A 20651-nucleotide genomic window follows, 5' to 3' on the forward strand; every position below is an offset into this window, starting at 1 on the left:
CTGCTGGATTATTCCTCTGCTGGCCAGTCTGCGCTGCTGGGTCCCTTCTCCAGGCAGGAGGGGTCCTTACCGGGATGAACACAGCTCCAGAGGGGCTGCAGCACCCATGTCCATGCTCCTCAGGAGGTGGAATGCTCTGTAGTGCCCAGGTGGGAGCTCCCAGGGCCATTCCTGCCCCGTCCCCTTCCTGCTGCCCCAGCTGGCTCTGTGTTAACATTCATGGCAGCTCAGTTCACGCATCGAGAGGAACACAGAACCCCACGCTGGTGTTGGGAAGCGCAGGGCTCCGAGACATGTGTCTGTGGTGAGACATGGGCTTTTGAAATCGGACACCAGTGGGGCTGCAGTGTCCCAGTTTCTCTCCGCTGACGGCCCCGGTTTGGTTTTCCCGTCTGCTTTTTTGGCCGCCTGCAAGCTGGCAGCTCCCGCCTGGCGTTTCTCTCCACTGCCTTGTGTGAGAGAGTGTGTGTGTGCTTTTTCCTTCCTTCGTGGGATCAGCTGTAGATCCTTGTTCTGATTCCATGCAAAATGACCTAGAAAACCAATTCATTTCAAACCATTGCAAGAAAATAAAAAATTAAAAAGTAGGGGGGAGAAAACACATTGAAATAATTTACTGGAGATTTTTTTTCCAGAATCCAAACCCCAGAAATAGTGCAGCACTGCACAGCTCCCTTGCCCTCTTTTCCACACCGTTTTCCGGGGTGAGAAGCAGAAGTTTGCAGAAATCCAGTGGCAGTGTCATGACAGACAAGTATTTCCTTCATCAAGAGAGCCAAGTGACCGCAGCTACAGCTGAGGACGTGGGCCAGGCTTTGATTTATAGATAAGCTCTAAAAATGTTTCCATTACCCAAGGAAAACACAGCAGCACTGGGCTGGGAAGAGCCAGAGCTAATTGCTGTGTTCAGGACAGGCAAAGCCACCTCTGATGCTCTGGGAGCCGTGCCTGCTGCTGCCACAGTTATTCTTTTCACGTGTCTCAAATCTCCCATAAGCTTTTCCCGTTGACTGAGGAAATCTCCGTGCTGGCGGATGCCAGCACCACGTGTGTCCATGCTCCCAAAGCCCAGCTTGGCTCACTGAGAGGCCAGACTGGCAGACCTTGTATCCTGCTCCCACCCCAGGCAGGACCCATCCCCATCCCAGGAACTTGTTCATATAGATCTCTTCCCAACTGGAATGATCTCCCTCGGGCAGATTTGATTTCAATTCACCCAAGATGTCATAGCCCTTTCCTCTGCCTTTTGCATTTCTCATCATTGTTGCGTGTACATGCGACTGTCGACTATTTCCTTCATTTCAAACTGCCCAAAAAAGAGCTTGTCAGACTTATTCTTTCTCACCCTTTCCTGGTGTCACGTGGGAGGTGACACTCTGCCTGGGCCAGCCTCGAGGAGTTATTTATGCTCACGTCTGTGCTTTCCATGCTGAGCTGTGGTGGGCATGTCATCTGCCTCTCCTTGCCTTTGGAGTCTCTCAGCCCATTAGTTTCTTTCTTATATCCGTTTGCAAAAGACCTCAATAAATTCTTGAAATGTCAAGTGGTTGCGGCCTATTCCCAGCTGGGCTGACTCATTTGGACGGAGCTGAGGCGGCATTTCCCTCCCAGCTCTTGGCTTCTCCTCCATCCCCAGAGCTTTTTTGCTTTTTGGTTTTTCTCTGCCTTGCTGGACTCAGGAGCTGTGCCAGCAAGCACTGTAGGCATGGCCTAACGCACACATCCATCGCCTCCTCAGGCTCTCGAGTACATGTCCAAGAGTTTTCTTTTTAATCCAAAAGGATTAAAGGTCTCCCAACGCCCTGGACTCGCGGGACAGAGTGAGGGATTATCCTCAGACTTGGCTCGTTCTGTCGCCATCCTCTCAGCTGAGCCCAGGCAGGGGCAACTGAATCCCACGGTGCTTTCGAGGCCGCTGGGAAATGAGGCAGCAGAAGGTTTGAATCCAGCTCCAAAACCACCCTGCAGTAACTCATCACAAAATAGTCCTGCCAGAGCTGACAGCAAGCACTGGCACCTTCCATGGTGTCACCTGACATCATGGAGGGATGTGAAGCTGGAATGAGAACTCTGGGCTTTGGCCTTGCCTCAGGACAGCCCTCTGATGTGGGGGCCCAGGAATGCTGTGGCCCTGTTTCAGTGGAAGGGTCCCCCTTCAAGCCCAGCCCAGGCCACTCAGAGACCCCGGCTCCAACATCCCAAGGACACTCCTTGCCCACGGCCAGCTCTAGTGACGCTCTGTGTCTCCTCTCTCCACAGACATGCCGCCTCTGCTGCCCATGGACCTCAAAGGGGAGCCAGGACCGCCAGGGAAGCCTGGCCCACGTGGACCTCCCGGGCCCCCCGGCTACCCGGGAAAACCGGGCACCGGGAAGCCGGGAATGCACGGCCAGCCTGGGCCAGCTGGGCCCCCTGGCTTCTCGGGCATTGGAAAACCCGGCATCCCAGGACTTCCCGGGAAGGCGGGTATGAAAGGGATGCCCGGAGCCAAGGGCGAGCCTGGCATGCGTGGGGAGCAAGGGCCGAGGGGACTTCCCGGCCCGCCAGGGTTGCCCGGGCCAGCCGGCCTCTCTGTCAATGGGAAGCCGGGTCCCCAGGGTGGCCCCGGCCTGCCCGGGTTTCGGGGAGAGCCTGGCCCGAAAGGCGAGCCGGGTCCCCGCGGAGAACGAGGGATGAAGGGTGAAAACGGCGTGGGGAAGCCAGGCTTACCGGGGCCCCGGGGGAACGGGGGCCCTCCCGGGCCCGCGGGGCCCCCGGGACCCGCTGGCGTTGGGAAGCCTGGCCTCGATGGGCTGCCGGGCGCGCCCGGGGACAAGGGCGACATGGGTCCCCCGGGCGGGCCGGGTGTCACCGGGGAGCCCGGCCCTGTGGGGCCACGGGGACCCCCCGGGATCGATGGCATCGGTGTCCCGGGAGTCGCGGGGGTGCCGGGGATACAGGGCCCCATGGGACCGAAGGGAGAGCCCGGGATCCGCGGCCTCCCTGGCATGCCAGGCCCCACGGGCTATGGGAAGCCAGGCATGCCCGGCCTGAAAGGAGACCGCGGGCAGCCCGGGGCACAGGGAGCCATCGGCGATAAGGGGGAGCCCGGCGTTGATGGGGAGCCGGGCGAGCCAGGCCCTGCCGGCATCATCGGCCCGCCGGGCCCGCCGGGGTCCATGGGGCTGCCGGGCAAGCATGGGCTGCCCGGCCCCAAGGGGGACGTGGGGCCGAGCGGGCCCCCGGGAATGCCGGGGATACGCGGCGACCAGGGCCCGAGCGGCTTCGCCGGGAAGCCGGGGGTGCCAGGAGAAAGAGGCCTGCCCGGGTCACTGGGACCTCCCGGCCCAACGGGCCCCAAAGGTGAACCAGGGTTCATCGGCCTTCCGGGGGTGCCTGGATTAACGGGCGGCCCCGGGCCCAAAGGGGACGGTGGGATCCCGGGGCAGCCGGGGCTGAGGGGCCCCTCCGGCATCCCGGGATTGCAAGGACCTGCTGGTCCCATGGGGCCTCAGGGGTTACCAGGCCTGAAAGGGGAGCCCGGGCTCCCTGGCATTCCCGGTGAGGGGAAGACTGGCGAGCCTGGCATGGCCGGACCCATCGGCCCACCTGGAATGCCAGGAACGCCGGGGCTGAACGGGCCACCAGGGCCACCGGGGCCACCTGGGCCACCAGGAGCGCCAGGAGTGCTGGACGAGACGGGCATTGCGGGGCTGCACCTGCCGGACGGTGGCGTGGAGGGCGCTGTGCTGGGCAACGGGAAGCCGGGCAAGCCACAGTATGGCCGAGGAGAGCTCGCTGCCCGCATCGCGCCGGCCTTCACTGCCATCCTCACCTCCCCCTTCCCCGCATCCGGCATGCCCGTCAAGTTTGACCGGACTTTGTATAACGGGCACAATGGCTACAACCCGGTCACTGGAATCTTCACCTGCCCCGTATCCGGAATTTACTACTTTGCCTACCATGTGCACGTCAAAGGGACCAACGTTTGGGTGGCCCTGTATAAGAACAACGTGCCGGCCACCTACACCTACGATGAGTACAAAAAGGGGTACCTGGACCAGGCCTCGGGCAGTGCCGTGCTTGAACTCAAGGAGAATGACCAGGTCTGGGTACAGATGCCCTCGGACCAGGCCAATGGGCTGTACTCCACGGAATACATCCACTCCTCCTTCTCTGGGTTCCTGCTCTGCCCCACATAACAGCTGTTGGGCACGTTTCCTTTTCACCCACTTTAGCCATAAACTTTTTTTTTTTTTTTATAAAAAAGTGTTTTAAAATTAATACAAAAAAGAAAAATCACTGGGAAGAACGCGCAAGACATTGTCATGGGACCTTGCTTCACACTGTTTGATCCATGAGTCAAGAGGGTAATCGGGAAGGAGACATCTATCCACCTATCTTTCTTTTTTTGGGGGAGGGAGAAGGGAGGGAGGGGAGTGACTTCCTCAACAAAGCATATTTGGAATAAGTACCCCAGTGACTGGACATCAAACACAGCAATATGCTTGGGATGGCAAGGATCTGGCTCTGTGATCCAGAGAGGAAGACCAGACCCCCGTGGTCTGCATCAAGTGCCCTCATTTCCCATTTGGAATGCTAGATAAATAAATCCAGCTGTGTCATGGCTGATGTGTTGGTAATCAATACAGCGTCCCAGGCACTTACACAAACCCGTACAGCAGCAGGGATCCACGCTGGATTGAGAAATTTCCTTCCAAACCATCAGATGCCCAAGTTCCAGGCTCGCTGACGCCTGTTTTTCCAGACTCTGCTTTGGGGCAGTCTCTCTGATTCACTCCAGATTCAGTGTGGTTGGATTTATAATCCTAAAGAGTGGAACACTTTGCATAAGCACCTTCTTCTAAGAAGTAAATATTATTTTTAACCCTCCTCCCCAGCACCTTTAGGAATAAAATCATCCAGGCACTGGTACCTGAGAGGATGCCATGACCGGTTCCGAAGGCAGTGAGGGAAGCTGGGACCCCTGTGATGAACAACGATCTGCTCTCCCCATTCACCTGCTGGGAAGTCCAAGGGCTGGTCCTGTCCCGTCTGTCTCTGCAGCCCAAAGACTTGCTTGGCCTCAGGAGCATCTCTGCCCACACAAGGATGGCAGTGCAAGCCCATCTCACAGTGCTGCCAGCTGGTGTGACATAAGGAAGTGCCACTGATGGACAACTTGCTTTTCCTGTCTCACTATTTTGGGATGTGTGAACTCTTGGATTGGTGTCCCCCCCTTTCTCTGGGGATCTCGGAATTAAGAAAAAATAGTGCTGGTTCTAACTTTCCACACAGCGATTTCACCACGGTGCTATGAGCCATTTAAGAACATCACTTACAAGTGTAGTGCAATACCTGTGACAGGGCACCAGCCCCGGGGCCACTCTGTGACTTAGGTTAAAGAAATCAACATTTACCTGTTGTTACCACTTTGTCTCTCAAATGCTTGGAGCATTACTGACCTGAGCATGAGCTGCAGGGCTCTGGGCCAGGCACGATGGCACTGCCCCACACAGATCCTGTGGTTCTGCAGGTTTTCTCACACTAGAACAGTCACTGCCACTTCCAGGACAGGGATGGTGCTCATCCCAGGCCAGGAGCATGCTGCTGAAGTCAATCCATGTGCATATCCCACTGCATGTCCTTCTGCAAAGGCACATCCCTGAGAAACAGCAACAATTTGGTCACCAGCTCTGACCTTTGCATTTTCCCAAAGCCTGTTTGATGGCCAAAGAAACGTAGCAAAACTGGGACTGGGCTTGTTTTCCAGATGGACTCTATGAGATATTTAAACAACTTTTCTTTTCCTACTTCTGTTTTGCTTGTTTGTTTTCTCCTCAAGCCTGTCCTGTGTTTCTGCCTCTTGCCATTCAGGCCTTCCTTTTAAAAACTCACCTATCCCTGAAATTAAGAAACACAAGAAGGAAATTTGCAGTTGGAAGGCCAGTACTCTGGGCACTGCCTCTTGGGGCTGTGTGTCCCCTCCCTGGGATCTTTTCCCTGTGAGTTTCTCTCCTTAAAGCTACAAGTTTCATGCAGAGATGAAGCTCCTCAAGCTGGAAGGTGTCTGATCCCACTGGACATTTTTAACTCCTGAGGGCGTGGTCAGGACCATTTGGGTTGTGATCCTAACAGGTTATTTCCCAGCAGGAACAGTCCCTTTAATTAAAAGCTCAGATGATTTTTCCAAGCCCAGGTTTGGTAGGACAGGATGCTGGGAGGGGACTTGTCTCCTTTCCTGTGGAGAATAGAGGGATTTGAGCTGGTCCAGCCTCGTGCAGGGCCAGGAGCTGCCACACCTGGTGGGAGCTTCATCCTGCTCCTCAAAGCAACTTATTTATACCGTGCCCAATCTACAGCCCATTTCTTCTTGTTCTGTTCTGCTTTATTCCAAACTTCTTGTTCGAGCTGGCAAAAAGCAACAACCAAACTCCTCACGGTAGCCACCCCCAGATAAAGTGTGTGCTGTAGATACTGTTTTGTAATTCCACTTTCCTATCACGTGCAGAGCAAACCCATAATCACCCCTTGCAGCTATGTAACCTCTTACATTTACACACTAATGGAAAGCAAAGATATTACATGCACATAGTTAGGCTAAAAAGAAAAACGATGCACAGGATGAGGGAGGCTGTTCACTCTCCAGAAGGATTTTTTTTTTCTGGAATACTGAGTACGTATTAGCCAGCAGAAAGGATTATTTTCTGTCGTGTGTGTGAGCGCGTGGGATTTTGGTTTCAATCACAAGAATAAAAAAGGTTGGGTTGGATGAGGTATGTCTATTTTTAATGCTGAAAACTGCATTACAATGTGCATTTTTATATACAAATTCTTACTATTTTTTTTAAATTTGCCTCTAGTATCTTCATTTCTAACCTAGTATATAGAGGTTTTTAGTTTTGTAAATACTTACTACATGCACTGTCCTAGTAAAAGTTGGTTTAAAATGCACTCTTTGTGACCCAAAACTGACCTGCTCTTCACAACTAAAACTGCAGTACTTGATTGTATTGACAAACATCAATAAAACTTATTGTATAGAGGTGGGCTCAGCTGTGCTTTGTCCTGAGTCTTGCTCTGCCTCATACAGTTCTCTTACACTCTTATTTCCACCTCAAATCATCTCGCTCATTCCCAGCAGATTCCCTAACTAATATCCCTATGCAAAAATTATTGCATGTTTCTTGTGATTAAGGAAAAGACTCCTGTCTCCAGAAATTCAGTTTTAGAAAAAGCTGAAACCCAGATCCTTCCAGCCTGGTGATTATTAATTTCAGGGACTCAAGTTGAAGTCTTAGGGATTCCCTTTCCCTTCCGTGTGTTTTTTCCCCATTATTTTTTTATCCTACATCACACACCTTGTGCACAGCCAGCCTCCATCCTGAGCGAGTCAGGAACACTCAGGACTGGTGAATCACTTGCAAAACACCTTCACAGGCTCACAGTCCAAAGAGAAGAAAATGTGTTTTCTCACCTGATCTCACCTGGCAGAGGTGAAACATTTCCAGGGAAGCTTGGCTAACACACAGGCACCTTCAAAAGCTCATTCCAAGGAGCAAGCCATCCTCCTGCTGCCATTCAAGAGGCTCCCAGTGAATTCCCTGGTCTCTGCACCATCATCACATGCTGGATTCCAGCACCTGAACTCCTTCCACAGGCTGAGAAGGAAAAGGGGCCTTTCCAAAGGCTCTCCCTGCAATGCTCAGTGTCAACTCACCCTTGTACCAAGAACCACTCCTGGTCCTCTTGGCACTGAGGATTCAAAACTTCATGACTTGAGTGAAAACACAGGAGCAGTGGCTACTTAACAAAGATAACTGAGGGATTTTACTTCTTTCCAAGGAAACTAAAGGGTATGGTGCACATCTAAATTCAGGCCCAAAGAGCTCCAGTCTTTAAACAAGAGCTCTTTGCTTGTCAGGAGTTCCAAACATTTAAAATTATAAAGTTGCTTTAAAAGAAAAATATCTTCTTTTAAATCATTACATGAATCTGGTTGTCCCTCTGGCAGAATATTGTGGAAAACTGATATTTTACAGCTTGAATCTGCAGCACAATACAAAAATATACAACAGACCAAAATTCCACATGTTCCCAGGACGAGAATCCATTTATACAAGGAAAACCCATTATAGCATCACACAAAAGACTGGCACTTGAAAGAAGCAGACAACAGGGAAAACTGGAAGGACCTGTGGCAGGCAGATTCCCACATGTGCATGCAGCCTGACAGAGCCACCACGTGCTGACACCCCTGGGGAGCACCACAGCCACTTCCCAGTGTCACAAGACATACTGGAGAAATAACAAGAGTTACACTGTCACATTTAAGTTTATAAACATTTCCATATGATGACTTTTTGTTTTCAATTATTAAAAAACTTCCAACCCTTTCTAGATGTGCCATTCCCAAGCTGTTTCTCCCTTTTTGACCAGCTCCACTAGGAAAAGGTTTTAAATGTAAAGTTCTGGAACACAGCTGTGCTAGAATGTTCTTGGCCACCAGCACCAGCTTCTTTGCAATATTGATGTCCCCAGTTAACCTACCTTTCCCTTTAATTCTGGAGCAATTTTTACCAAGTACAGAGGCTCAGACTGTGATAAACTAACTCCTGCATGCTGCTAAAGTCACTTTTGTGACTGACTGCAGTACAGGCATTCTATCCCTGTACTACTTCCACTCCCAGATCTGCACTCCACAGGAGCTGGACTCTCATGATCCTTGTGTGTCCCTTTCAGTTTGGGGTATTCTGTGACTTAAATATGAATCTCACCTGGTGCTCTGGGCATATACAGGATTTTAAATATACAGGATACATAGATTAGGAACACAGGAGCAGCCAGAGTGGCTGCAGCAGTGTGAAAGCAGATGTGCAAGGGGGCACAAAGTGTAGAAGGTGCCCGTTGGATCACAGGGCCAAGGACACAGGGGGAGCAGCAATTAGTGACACCCTCTCCCAGCAGGGACAATGAGCCAGCTGGGATTGTCTGCAGCCATCAAAGGTCTCTCACAGAGCCAGCAGCAATGCAAAGAAATCCCTTCTCCCTTCTCTGGTCCTTCTAACTCTGCCTTTAAGGCAACAAACCTCCCCAGAAATCTGCGCTCCATTATCCTAATTTGGCACAGGTGACAACTTGGGCCACCAGACCTCTCTGGTGACTCCCATGACATCCCTTATCTGGCCAGCTGAGAATGACCTGCTGCTGTACCAGGGAACAAGCCATTGACCACCAAAACACAGCCCATGGACACAGGAGCAGAGGAAAACAGGGAGAAAGTCCTCGGATTCAGACACCCGCCAGTGACTGCAATGACAAATGGAACAATGGTGGACAAAGCAAGCAGCAGAAATCCTATGGAAAATGAGACACTCGTGTACACTCGGGGAACTGCTCCCACTGTCCAAGTGCAGCCACTTCCCAGCTGATCCGTGACTGAAGGGGATATCCCCTCTTTTCCAGGCTGGCTCCAGCTCCCAGCTGACAGCAGCAGGCACCCCTCCCAGTGAGGCTCGCTGGCGTCGGCCGATGGCACGGATCCACCGCTGGGTCTGACCACAGAAGCAGAGCTGACCATCCCTTTGCCTTCAGGAAAGCCCTGGAGCTGCCCTGGAGCTCAGAGCCGCTGGCAGTAGAGTTCATAGAGGCTCTTGGCCATCCTCTGGGTCTCCTGGAAAGCCTCACAGCTCTGCTCCCAGCTCGGGGGCACCTGCTCCTCCCCGTAATAGGCGCCGGCGATGGCCCCCGCCATGGTGGCGATGGTGTCCGTGTCCCCCCCCAGGGAGATGCAGTAGATGATGGTTCTCTGCAGGGCGTTGTAGTGGTCAGGAATGTCAGGATCAGCATCCATGCAGCGCAGAAAGGAGTAAATGGCAGTGGGGACAGAGCGCAGCGCAGCGATGCCATTGCCTGGAACACACCCCGTCAGCACCCTCTGGGCTCCCTTCCTTCTCCTTTCCTACTGCACCTTGCTGTTGCCAGTGACTTTCCATAATGATATCACGGGGTTTTACCATGAAAAGGTGCAAAAGTTTGTCCCTCAGAAAGCCCCTAGTTCCCCAGTAGCACTCACATCCTGCAGAGCAATTCCCAGTTACCCCAGTATAGCCTGGCCATACACATCTACTCATTCCCACTCAACATGATGAGCCAATAGCCCTTAAGAGATCTTGGAATGTTAAGAAACATTATGCAAGGTAAATTTCCCTTAGCAAAATTTTTTTTTTTCCTATCAATACATATAGAAAATCACTGGGTTGGTACTCAGAATTCCTGACTGATGAGCACAGGCAGTTTTTCCAGCATATTCTGTGCCTGACAGGCAGCAGAGGCTGAAGAGAAATCTAGGGGGACACACAGCTACCAAGGCTTGCTGAGTTAGTCCTGCTTCCAGCTTTGCTAGGAAAGGTACTCACCCAACTCAAACAATACATCTGCTTTGGGAACACTGCTGAGCTCCAAAAATTCCTTGATTTTCTTTAGACGCCTGGAAAATGGTAAATCCTCAAATCCCAGCCTGCAAACAGAGAGTGCAGTGAAGAGGAGAGAACATGAAGAGCCAGAACAAACCACCACAGCAGGGTTGGGGCTTTCCCCAACCTACTCACGCTCGGGCATCACTGAGAGACTTGTCGTCCGCCTCCACATGCTCCATGTGGCTGATGAGTTGCTCCAGGAAGGTTTCCCTGCTGAGCCCTTCCTGCAGCGCCAGGTGCACAGCCAGGGCCTGCAGGATGGCCCCGTTGTAGCCCAGGGAGTTGGCGTGGGTCAGCTCTGCGCTCAGCTTTGCAAACTACCAGAGAAACCCTGCTGTCAGCAAAGCTTCCTGGGACACTCCCCTGGCAGCAGGGACACCCAGAGAAGCCCAGAATGTTCCGTTACCTTCTTGACATCCTGGATGTCGGAATAGACAAGGGGGATGCCGGCCACCCTCATGGCCCCGCCGTTCCCGTAGGAGCCCTTCCCGTTGAACTGGGCTCTCGCGGGCTCAAACACGTCGTTGCATTTGGGGCTCAGGAGCTTCTTGAAGACGTTGACCACGGCCATCCCATAGCCCCTGTTGGGCTCCTTCTTGTACTCCTCAGCAAACCTGGTGTGGGCAGGGGGGAAAACACCCGGGGGGTTTGGTCTGTTACTGGGGTTTGTGATTGGATGAAACCTCTTGCTAAAGTGAATTAATAACACACACGTAAATCAGTGGCTCAGTGATTCAGTTCTGCAGGGAAACATTCCCAAAGAACAGTGTGAAAGAAGGATGTATAAACATCACCTTCCATAACCCACTTGTTTCCCTCTCAACTCTGCCTCAAAATAGAAGCAAACTAGAAGCATTTCCGTGGGTCACAACCACAAGGAAAGTCTTTTGTTCAAGTTCAATGGAAGAGTTTTCTAAACAAAGAAATGCTTTCCCTTAAGTGGAACCAAATGCTCTCAGGGCTGGGGATTCAACAGGGAAACAGATTATAAACAGAGTCAAGCTGAGCTCACTCCTATTCCCTCACAAACTAAGGGCAGCGCAAACATAAATAGCAACAAATAAACATGAAACAAAATGTTTCTGGAACCTCCAAACATTCTCCTCCCCAAAGGTGAACACACACAAGGCTGGCACACACAAGGCTGGCACACAGCAGTGCTGCCCTGTCAAGGCAGCTTCAGACTCCACACTGCAGCTGACACTGCTGCACAGTCCAAGGCATGGCAAAGCAACAACAATCTAAAGGATTAGCCACCTCTTTCCTAACTTTTTCCCCTCCAAAAATTAGTAATTAGAATTGGTCTGCCTCAGCCCCTGTCCCCTTCCACGGACAGTCACAGTGATGGTTACACCTTCAGAAGCCTCATGCTCACCTCTTGGCCATGTCAACCTCATCGAACTCCTGCTTGGCCAGCAGTGACTGCACCACCGACCTGCTCATGGCCGTGTCGTCCGTGTACGGCAGCGACTCTGCAACGGGAGGGCAAAGAGTCACACCAGCAGCCAGGGACAAACTGCTCCTGCCCTCTGCCAGCACCACCCTCATCTCCAGGGCCTGGCTGCCACAGGTTGCCTGGAACAGCTGTGGCTGCCCCTGGATCCCTGGAAGTGCCCAAGGCCAGGTTGGACGGGGCTTGGAGCAACCTGGGACAGTGGAAGGTGTCCCTGCCCATGGCAGGGGGTGGCACTGGATGATTTCTAAGGTGCCTTCCAACCCAAAGCTGTCTGGAATTTAAGTTCCCTGGCACTCTGAGGTTGACGCTGCCATGGTTGTCAGAGTAAGGAGACACAGCCAGGGAGCTGCATCCACAGCTATAATGACACAGAACATACTTCAAGATTAGTAAGAGCCAGGAGATGTCTGACATCCAGAGGTATATATGGACAAGAGAGTCAGCCCAACACAGAATCACAGATTTCCAGGATGGTTTAGGTTGGAAGGGACCTTAAAGCCCACCCTGTTCCACCCCCTGCCATGGGCAGGGACACCTTCCATTATCCCAGGTGCTCCAAGCCCCATCCAACCTGGCCTTGGACACTGCCAGGGATGGAGCAGCCACAGCTCCTCTGAGCAATCTATGCCAGGGCCTCTCCACCCTCAGGGGGAACAATTCCTTCCCAATATCCCATCTAACCCTGCTCTCTGGCAGTGGGAAGCCATTGCCATGTCCTGTCATTCCAGGCCTTTGTCAACAGCCTCCATCTTTCCTGCAGACTCCCCTCAGGCACTGTAAGGCTGCAATCATTTCCTAAGAATCAAATAACAACTCTGTGCTTCTCTCACTCTTCTCCTCCTCAAGTTTTGGTACCTCTGCTCCCTGCTACACCCCGGCACTGCCACACCCATTCGCAGCACAATCCACCTCAGCTCCCTGGAGCAGGAGCAGCAGGAGGCAGAAGAGCAAACCACAGGTCCCTCTGCATCAGCAGTGTCCCTAAGGAATCCCTAGGGAATCAGGAAGGGGTGTAGAACCCCCACAGCACAGGGGCACAGGGCAGAGCAGGGCAGGGGACAGCCAGGGCAGTCACAGCAGAAATGCTCCACAACCTGGTGAGGGGTAAGGACTCAGGGCACCCACGTTTCGGGGGAGCAGAGGGGTTGGGGATTCTGCAGGTTGGGCACACCTCATAGCCCAGTCCTGGGGTGCTGAGGGACGCGGACACACGCACCCCGAAGCCCAGTCCTGGGGGTGCTGGGGGAGAGGGACACAAACAGCCCAGAGCCCAGTCCTGGGGAGTGCTGGGATCGAATCCGAATCTCTGGGGTGCCGAGTGCCGTGCACAGCGGTGTGTGTGAAGGGGGGAACCAGGGGATATCCCCCGCTCCCCGCCGCGCTCCCCCACCACGCACCTCCACGTGCACTCCCCGCCGCCTCCCCTCCCTCCTCAGGCGGCGCCGGTTCCAGCCCTTTGAGGAAACTCAGCAGCTCCGGCAGCTTCACGACGCTCCTGCCTTCGAAAACAGCTCCCAGACAATCCCCCAACAACGCCCCGGCCAAGCAGCCTCGGAACCGAGCGAGGCCGGGCCGTGGACGAGCCGGGAGCCGCCCGGGGGTAGAGGCCGGACCCGCCGCCGCCATTTTGCCGCGAGCGGCGCCTTCTTCCTCCGGGCCGCCGGGGGGCAGTGTGCGCGGCAGCGCCTTCGGCGGCCTTGGGCGCTGCCGCCACACTGCCCCCTGGCGGCCCGGAGGACCGAGGTGCCGACAGCCCCCCCGCCTGTTCCTTGAATCCCTCCTGGAATCCAGCTGGATTTCATCACCGCGGATGACAACTGGGGACAGGCCCTTTATTGTTTATAAATCTCCTCGGAGCGCGGGAGGCTGTAAGCATCATCCAAGGGCCAGACGGTTATAAAACAAACCGGGAGGAGAATTCCGTTCTCCCCAAACGCGACGCAGATGTCGCTTTTCCTCGCTACGGAAGTGAAGCACCGGGAGTTTTCCTCCCTCCCCGTTGCTTGCACAATTCCCGGCGCGCTAAGCCAGCTCCAGCTGACTGTTCCTCGGCAGGTTCCTGGTGCGGTTGACAGCGTCAACCTCTGGGTCAAACTTCTCCACGGGGATCACGAGTTTTCTCCGGGTGTCCATGCACTTGTTGTCCAGCTGCAGAGAATTGGTTTTGTAGCCAATATCGGTCTGGATGCGGTGAAGTTGTCTGTAAAGAGCATCCAAGGCATCCCTGGGAATGAGCAGAAGACACAGGAGCTGGGATCAAAAGCTGCATTGCTTCCCAGGAACAGGCTCCCCAGGGAATGGTCCCAGCCCCAATCCTGCCAGAGCTCAAAGAACACTTGGAAAATGTTCTCAAGCAGAGGGTGGGATTTTTGGGGTGCCCCATGCAGGGCCAGGAGTTGGTCTCAGTGAATTCTTGCGTGTCTCTCCCAACTCAGGATATTCCATGACTTTAAACTGGACAGGAAGCACCCAACTTCCCACTTTCTGGCAGCATTTGGCCCTGTACAAGAAGCAAACTCATCAGATACTCATTGTTTGGGCCACTGAATAGCCAGCCCACACACTGCTCTGGCAGGGCAGCAAGGGATGTGCACCCAGGGAGCTGCCAGCCCACAGCAGCACTTCTGTTCTTTCCTTGTCACTCTCTTTTCTGTCCCTTTTGGAAGAATTCAGAGTCAAGCAGGGGCTGTGGGAGCCCCATTCCCCTCGCAGCACAGACCCCTTGTACCCCACACCCACCAAGCCCAAACACTGCTGCCCCTCATGAGCCCAAGTACCACGAGCACCAAAAGGCAGGTGCTGGAGGTGTGCCCAGAGCAGGGACACCCAGAGCCACATCCCCTCAGGGCAGCGCTGGGCACTGCTGTTCCTGGACAGCAGGACACTCACTGTGACTCTGTCCGCTTCTGCTGGAGCGCACGGATTGTCCCCTCCAGCTGCTGGACCTCGTCTGTCAGTCCATAGTGAGCCTGCAGAGAGGGGACAGCACTTCACAGGCTTTAAAAAGGCCACAGTTCCCTCTTTCCCCTCTCCCCCAGCTCTGACATTATTCCCGTGCTTTGTTATGTCACTGATATGTGATATCTGTGCTGCTGATCCATTGCTCAGCTGCTCCAAAACTCATCCACGTTTCTCAGAGCCCCCTTTCCGGTCAGTTCCCTGCAGGGACCACGCCAGGTGAGGTACCTGATCCCGGCAGAGGTCAAGGTGGGGCCGGTACGTGCGCGTCTCCAGGCGGGTGTGAGCCACTTTCAGATCCAGTGTTCTCTTCCGGATATCTTCCTCCAGCTGCCGGATCTCCTCCTCCATTTCAGCAATTTCCTCCAAGGTCTGAGGATAGACATGTGTCATGAGGGTCAGCCTAGGATGCAGACTGGGAAACTGCCCCTGTGTCTCTGGGAATTTTGCTGTGCTGGGGATAGATTTTACTCAAGGGCTTCTGAGGGCTGAATGCTCTGCTTTCACATGGACCAGGATGGTGCTGCTGAGACAAGAGGTGAAATAAAGAGGCCGAAACCTGGCAGTGCTGCCAAACAGTGCCAGAGAAGCACTTGTGAGAGGTGGGATACTGCTGGGATTGTATATGTGCCACTGAACAGCAAACTTGTGGAAACTACACTCAGGCCGAGTCGCTTTCCATGTAAGAGTCTTTGAGATTCCATTCCCAGCCAGGGTTGTAGACGATGACCAAAGAAACAGCACTTACGTTCTGCTCCTGCCATCTCAGCTCACTAAGGGCCCCTTCCATGTCTCTCATCCTCTTCCTCAGTGCAAACTCTGTAGCTATACGCTGAGCATCCAGCTCATTGTTTGTCTGAGGAGAGAACAGCTCCAGTCACACATGGCTGCAAAGTGTCTGTGTACCCCCAAGCTGTGCCTAGAAGGCTGGGACAAGCCCAGGAGCAAAACCAGCTGGGTTTGGCTGCTGCCACATGTGCATGTCACACTTCTCCAGCAGCCAAAAAGGGGGGATTGATGGACAGGGACGTGTCCTCCAGCTTGCTGAGACTGCTGCCAGCTCTGCAGCATAACCAAGCTCCTGCTTAAACCAGGAGGGCAGCTGTTCCCAGACAGATCCAGAGACATGCCTGCCACTCTCTCACACCAGACCCAGAATGGCACCACAGATTCCAGGCCAAGGGAGCAGTTTACCTGGGCAATGCTAAGTGTGATTGCTCCTCGGAGATCAACTGAGGCTCTCATTTCTGCCTCAGCACGCTCCTTGTTGCACTGGCTGTTCAGTTCCCACTCACGAAGTGCAGTTGTTCTGTGAACAAATCAGTTACAAAAATAAATTGAGTGTTTGCAAGATATTTTAAAGGAACCACCTGCTGCAGGCCAGCTCGGCAGCACAAAAGGATTCTGGAAAGCTGGAGGTCACCTCTTCCCTGATCTCCTTAGAGACTGAACCCCACCAGGCCCAACATCTGCTCCACCAGGGACATATCCAAAACAATGGAAAGGAATGCCAGGCAAGTGAAAATGCGCAGCAGGTCCACCTGAGCTGTGCCAGAGGTGACACCACACTGCTGAGCATCACTTACAGCTAGACAGGAGGGAGGCAGGGCACGTGGCCCCCATGGGGTTTGTGGTGACAATTTAGCTATCTCCCAAAAATCTGTAGCTCCCCCATGCCACAACCAACTTCTGTTTGTTCTGAGCTCTCTCCAAAACTGTACCCATCAAACCGGGACACAGCATGGAAGGAAAAAGCATCCCAGGGCTCCGGGCAGATTTGACCACAGAAGGGCAGATTCTTTCCTTACCCGTCTGGGATCCGTGTTGGGTTGACCTTGAAGGAGATGTTGCCAGAGGTGGGACTGAAGGACACGCACTGCCGATCAAGTTCCAGTGTTTCCACCTTGTGCCGGTGGTCACAGCTCAGCTGCTGACGAGCTTCCTTTAGGAGGCTGCAGAGAGCCAGGCTGGAGTCAGTGGGGAGCAGGCCCAGGGCAGGGGGAGCTCACAATTCCCAAAGCCTTCATCACCGTGTCAGTCATCTTAGTGAAATGAATGATGAGCTCTCACCCTCCCTGGGAACTGGGCCTGACCTGCCCAGCACTGCCTGCCTGGCTGCCCCACGCTGTGCGCTGGTGTCGCCCTGGAGAACGGAGCTGTGGAGGATTCCCACAGAGTACCAGGGCCTGGGAGCTTTAACACCTCATGGCCACTGATTCCTAAACCAAGGCAGGTGGCATGAGATCTGGGACAAAATTTCCAAATGGTTCTTGTGAAGTCGCCTTTGACACACCCATCCCTGCCAAATCCCGGACCTTGAAAATCATCCCGGGCTCCTGTGTGGTTCCCTTGCCTGCCTGCCCATCTCAGTGTGGCATTAGAGGCACATTAAGTATCTGGGGCCAAGCAAGGAGAGCAGAGTCATCAGCCAAAAGCTGTCACTCCTCACCAGAGCTGTTTGAAGGCATCGTCCACTCGCTGCTGCAGCTCTTTCTTGGTTTTCTCAATCACCTTCACCTCTCTGAGTAGCTCCTCTTCCACAGGATCCCTCACCACATCGATGTCACGACGGCTCTCACGGAATGTCAGACACTCAATGACAACATCCAAACACAAGTTCTTTGCCTGGAGGGCATTTTCTGCTGCTTCCTTCACCTGGAAGAAGCAATCAATCAGGTGTGAGGGGGATCTTTTAGGGATGGGAGAGAGAAAGGAAGGGGAACCCACCCATGCCATCATTAAGAGGGACTCACACTGTCTTTGCAGTTCTGAAACCTTTTATCAAGTCTGGAATAAAAATTGCTAGAGCCAAACACCTTAGTCTTCTACACCTGCCATTTGCATTGAGAATCACACCTTGCTGGGGGTTAACAACTCCAGAAGCAGCAGCAACCTCTGGGTTTAAAACTCACAGTATCAGAGATCTCCCACCACTATTCTCTATTTGAACCCAAACATTTTTGAAGGATGGTGTTAACATATTTCTTATTATCCTTCAGAGCTTTATAAAAAGTCCAAATAACAAAATCCACCCAGAAATCCAAACAGGAGCGTGCAATATACAGCTGCATGACATGGCTTGGCTCAGCCAAGTACACAGTGGTTTGTTTTCCATCAAGTATGGATCTCAGTATAAAATATACATACATATATATATATATATAAATTCATCTGGTGAGAAGCCCCCCTTGAACTCCAGATGGGCTTGCCCATTGCACAAGACAAGCCTCAATTATTTCACATCCCAAGACAAGCCTCAATTATTTCACATCCCATGTTGAGAGCGTAAGTTCATTTCCAGCCATCTGCCTTCCCAACATACTTTGGTTAAGGCATCAATTTCCAAATCTGTGTCTGTGAGGCATTTGGCCAGGGCCTCTCTCCATCTGTCCACGCTGGTGATACGATCTTTGAGGCGGGTTCGGCTGTTGTGCTCATCCCATCTTGCCTGGAATTAGAGAGAAATGCCATTACTCTTTTTAAAATTGTAATTGTGAATCTTGCTGAAGCGTTTCCCCATTTTCAGGACGGTCCGAGCCTCTCACAGGAATACAACACGTTGCCATTTGGAATCACAGTCATTTACACAAATGGAGAGCACAGAGAACAACGTCAGTGGTGGTGAATGTGAGAAACACACAAGGGGATTTAGTGACTGTACACATACAGCATTGCAGGTGGCTTTACAGGGAGTAAATGTCCATACTTAGCATGTTCTGTACAGGTAAAGCCCTTTATTCCCTCATCCATACACCCAAATCTAGACACTCTGCCCAGCTCCTCAGCCCACTATCCTGACAAAGCTGTGAGCAGCCCCTCTGGCAGAGGGCTCACCTGGTTGTCGGTTTCATTGCGGAGAGCTCGTCCTTCCTGCCGGATACGATGGGAATTATAACGCTGCTGTTCGGCGTTGGCCGAGACGAGGAGGGAGTTGTTCTGCCAGTCCGGCAAGGTGAAGCGCTGGCCCGGCTTTACACTCAGCGAGGCCATCTCGCTGAACAGGTGACTGAAAGGGAGCAGAAGATTTATGTGCTTATTCATGGAAATACACCTGAAATGGAGCTGCAGCTAAAAACTACAGAGCTCTTCGAGAGAAAAGCAGCAGCAAGCTGCAACCTGGCACCTGGCCTAATGCAGATACATATCCTTAAAATGGGGGAGCACAAGGGCAGGTGATGGGAGCCATCCTCTGCCCCAGGCCAGGGGGAAAAATGCTGTGCACCTGTCCCATCTGTCCCTCCCTAGGAATGTAAAGGTTTGCAGGGACAAGGAGCTGCTCACAGCACCAGCTTCCATATGGTATTTACTGAGCTTGGACAAAAACGGCTGAGGATGTCTGATTGATTCTGTTGTGCTACCACTGAAGGCTTAGCCCAAATCTGTGACCCTCGGGACTCCAAAGCTTTCAAGGAACAGCAGAGTTTTTAGGCTTCTCTTTTTTTACCCAGCACAGCCTGCACAACGGGCAGAAACTGCAGACCCCACTCCAGAAGGTCCGAGGAGCTCCCGAGGGGGCTGCAGGTGCCCAAACCCACGGTCGGGGGCAGTTCTGGGAGAGAATCCCTTGGCAGCGGGATATCCATCCCATGTCTGCCCCAGCCCCTCGAGCACAGCCACCGACACCGAGGGCTGACGGGGATGTGCAGCCCAGGAGTTCCTGAAGGGAAGGAAGCCCGGAGAGAGGGCACAAAGGGCCGCGGGGCACAGGGGCCCGACCATAGGTGGGGGGGAAAGAGAGAAAGAGGGAAAAGGCTCAGCCGCCGGCTCGGAAGCGGCCTCACCGCGGCTGGTATGAGGGCACTCGGCTCCTCCGGGCCGACCACGCTCCCGTCCCGCCTCAGGGCCGGGCCGGGCCAGGGCGGGGCCGCTCTCTCCCCTCACCGTTCCCGGCCGATTTCCCTTCTCTCCCCTCACCGTTCCCGGCCGATTTCCCTTCTCTCCCCTCACCGTTCCCAGCCGACCCCCACTCTCCCCGCACCTTTTCCTGTCGATTCCCCCCACCCACCCCATTCCCCCTTTCCGCTCACCGTTCCCGGCTGAACCCCGCTCTCCTTCCACCGTTCCCAGCCGAACCCCGCTCTCCTTCCACCGTTCCCGGCCGAACCCCGCTCTCCTTCCACCGTTCCCAGCCGAACCCCGCTCTCCCCTCACTATTCGTGGCCAATCCCTGCTGTCCCCTCGCTGTTCCCGCACGGTTCCCGGCCGATCCCCCCTCTCTCCCCTCACCGTTCCCGGCTGTCCTTCCACCGTTCCCGGCCGATCCCCCCTCTCTCCCCTCACCGTTCCCGGCTGTCCTTCCACCGTTCCCTGCCTCTCCCCTCACCGTTCCCGGCCGATCCCCCCTCTCTCCCCTCACCGTTCCCGGCTGTCCTTCCACCGTTCCCTGCCTCTCCCCTCACCGTTCCCCGCTCTCGCCCCGGGCTCGCGCGGGGCCGTTGCGGGGCGGCCCCGCTGGCGGCTCTTGGCCGGGTATCGGTGACAGGGACACCGCAAACCGCAGCAAAGCGGCGCCCAAATCAGCGACACTGAATATTGTTTAAAAAAAATCCCACTAAATGGCCCATAAAGCAGGAAGGAGCCAGGGCTGCCCACTTGCAGAGCCCTTTCCCATTTCCAAAGCAGCCATCCTGCCCCAGGATGGCTGTGGGCACTTCAAGAAACTCTCGCATTTTTTAAATTATTTTTAAAAAATTTAGTTAAACGGCATTAAAATACAAAAAGGACCAAAAGTAAATAGTTTTCTGTCCTTCGATATGCCTGGTGCTTCCCTCCACATCGCC

The 20651-nt window shown here is 53.7% G+C and overlaps 3 protein-coding genes across 9 annotated transcripts in view; 1 reads left to right on the top strand and 2 right to left on the bottom strand.

The window, feature by feature from the left end:
- COL8A2 (collagen type VIII alpha 2 chain) overlaps nt 1–7024 on the top strand; it is a 30172-nt gene extending 23148 nt beyond the window's left edge. For both annotated transcript variants that reach the window (XM_068172519.1, XM_068172520.1), the window contains exon 3: nt 2260–7024. In XM_068172519.1, the coding sequence (XP_068028620.1) occupies nt 2260–4181 (1922 nt within the window). In that variant the 3' untranslated portion in view covers nt 4182–7024. The remainder of the gene's footprint in view (nt 1–2259) is intronic.
- ADPRS (ADP-ribosylserine hydrolase) lies at nt 174–13568 on the bottom strand. Of its 3 annotated transcripts, none has more exons than XM_068172527.1 (7): nt 13311–13567; nt 11833–11929; nt 10864–11071; nt 10590–10774; nt 10398–10498; nt 5445–5644; nt 174–533 (listed from the first exon to the last, which is right to left on the bottom strand). In XM_068172527.1, the coding sequence occupies exons 1-7, from the start codon at nt 13537–13539 to the stop codon at nt 495–497; spliced, it is 1059 nt and encodes a 352-aa protein (XP_068028628.1). In that variant the 5' UTR covers nt 13540–13567; the 3' UTR covers nt 174–494. The 3 variants fall into 3 exon arrangements, with proteins under 3 accessions (XP_068028628.1, XP_068028626.1, XP_068028627.1); XM_068172525.1 differs by lacking the exon at nt 174–533 and adding an exon at nt 4402–4808 and having other exon boundaries at nt 13311–13568; XM_068172526.1 differs by lacking the exons at nt 174–533; nt 5445–5644 and adding an exon at nt 7784–9891 and having other exon boundaries at nt 13311–13566.
- Nucleotides 13569–13724: 156 nt separating this feature from the next.
- On the bottom strand, nt 13725–20154 carry TEKT2 (tektin 2). 4 transcript variants are annotated; one of them, XM_068172521.1, is made up of 10 exons: nt 20119–20154; nt 18706–18877; nt 18194–18319; nt 17321–17526; nt 16680–16823; nt 16066–16180; nt 15620–15727; nt 15100–15243; nt 14803–14882; nt 13725–14137 (listed from the first exon to the last, which is right to left on the bottom strand). In XM_068172521.1, exons 2-10 carry the CDS (start codon nt 18859–18861, stop codon nt 13936–13938), a joined length of 1281 nt encoding a protein of 426 aa, XP_068028622.1. In that variant the 5' UTR covers nt 18862–18877; nt 20119–20154; the 3' UTR covers nt 13725–13935. The 4 variants fall into 4 exon arrangements, with proteins under 4 accessions (XP_068028622.1, XP_068028623.1, XP_068028625.1 ...); XM_068172522.1 differs by lacking the exon at nt 20119–20154 and adding an exon at nt 19961–20040; XM_068172524.1 differs by lacking the exon at nt 20119–20154 and adding an exon at nt 19753–19770.
- Between the last annotated feature and the right edge of the window lie 497 nt (nt 20155–20651).

This window comes from Anomalospiza imberbis, chromosome 25, assembly GCF_031753505.1.
Source record: "Anomalospiza imberbis isolate Cuckoo-Finch-1a 21T00152 chromosome 25, ASM3175350v1, whole genome shotgun sequence".
Lineage (NCBI taxonomy): Eukaryota > Metazoa > Chordata > Aves > Passeriformes > Viduidae > Anomalospiza > Anomalospiza imberbis.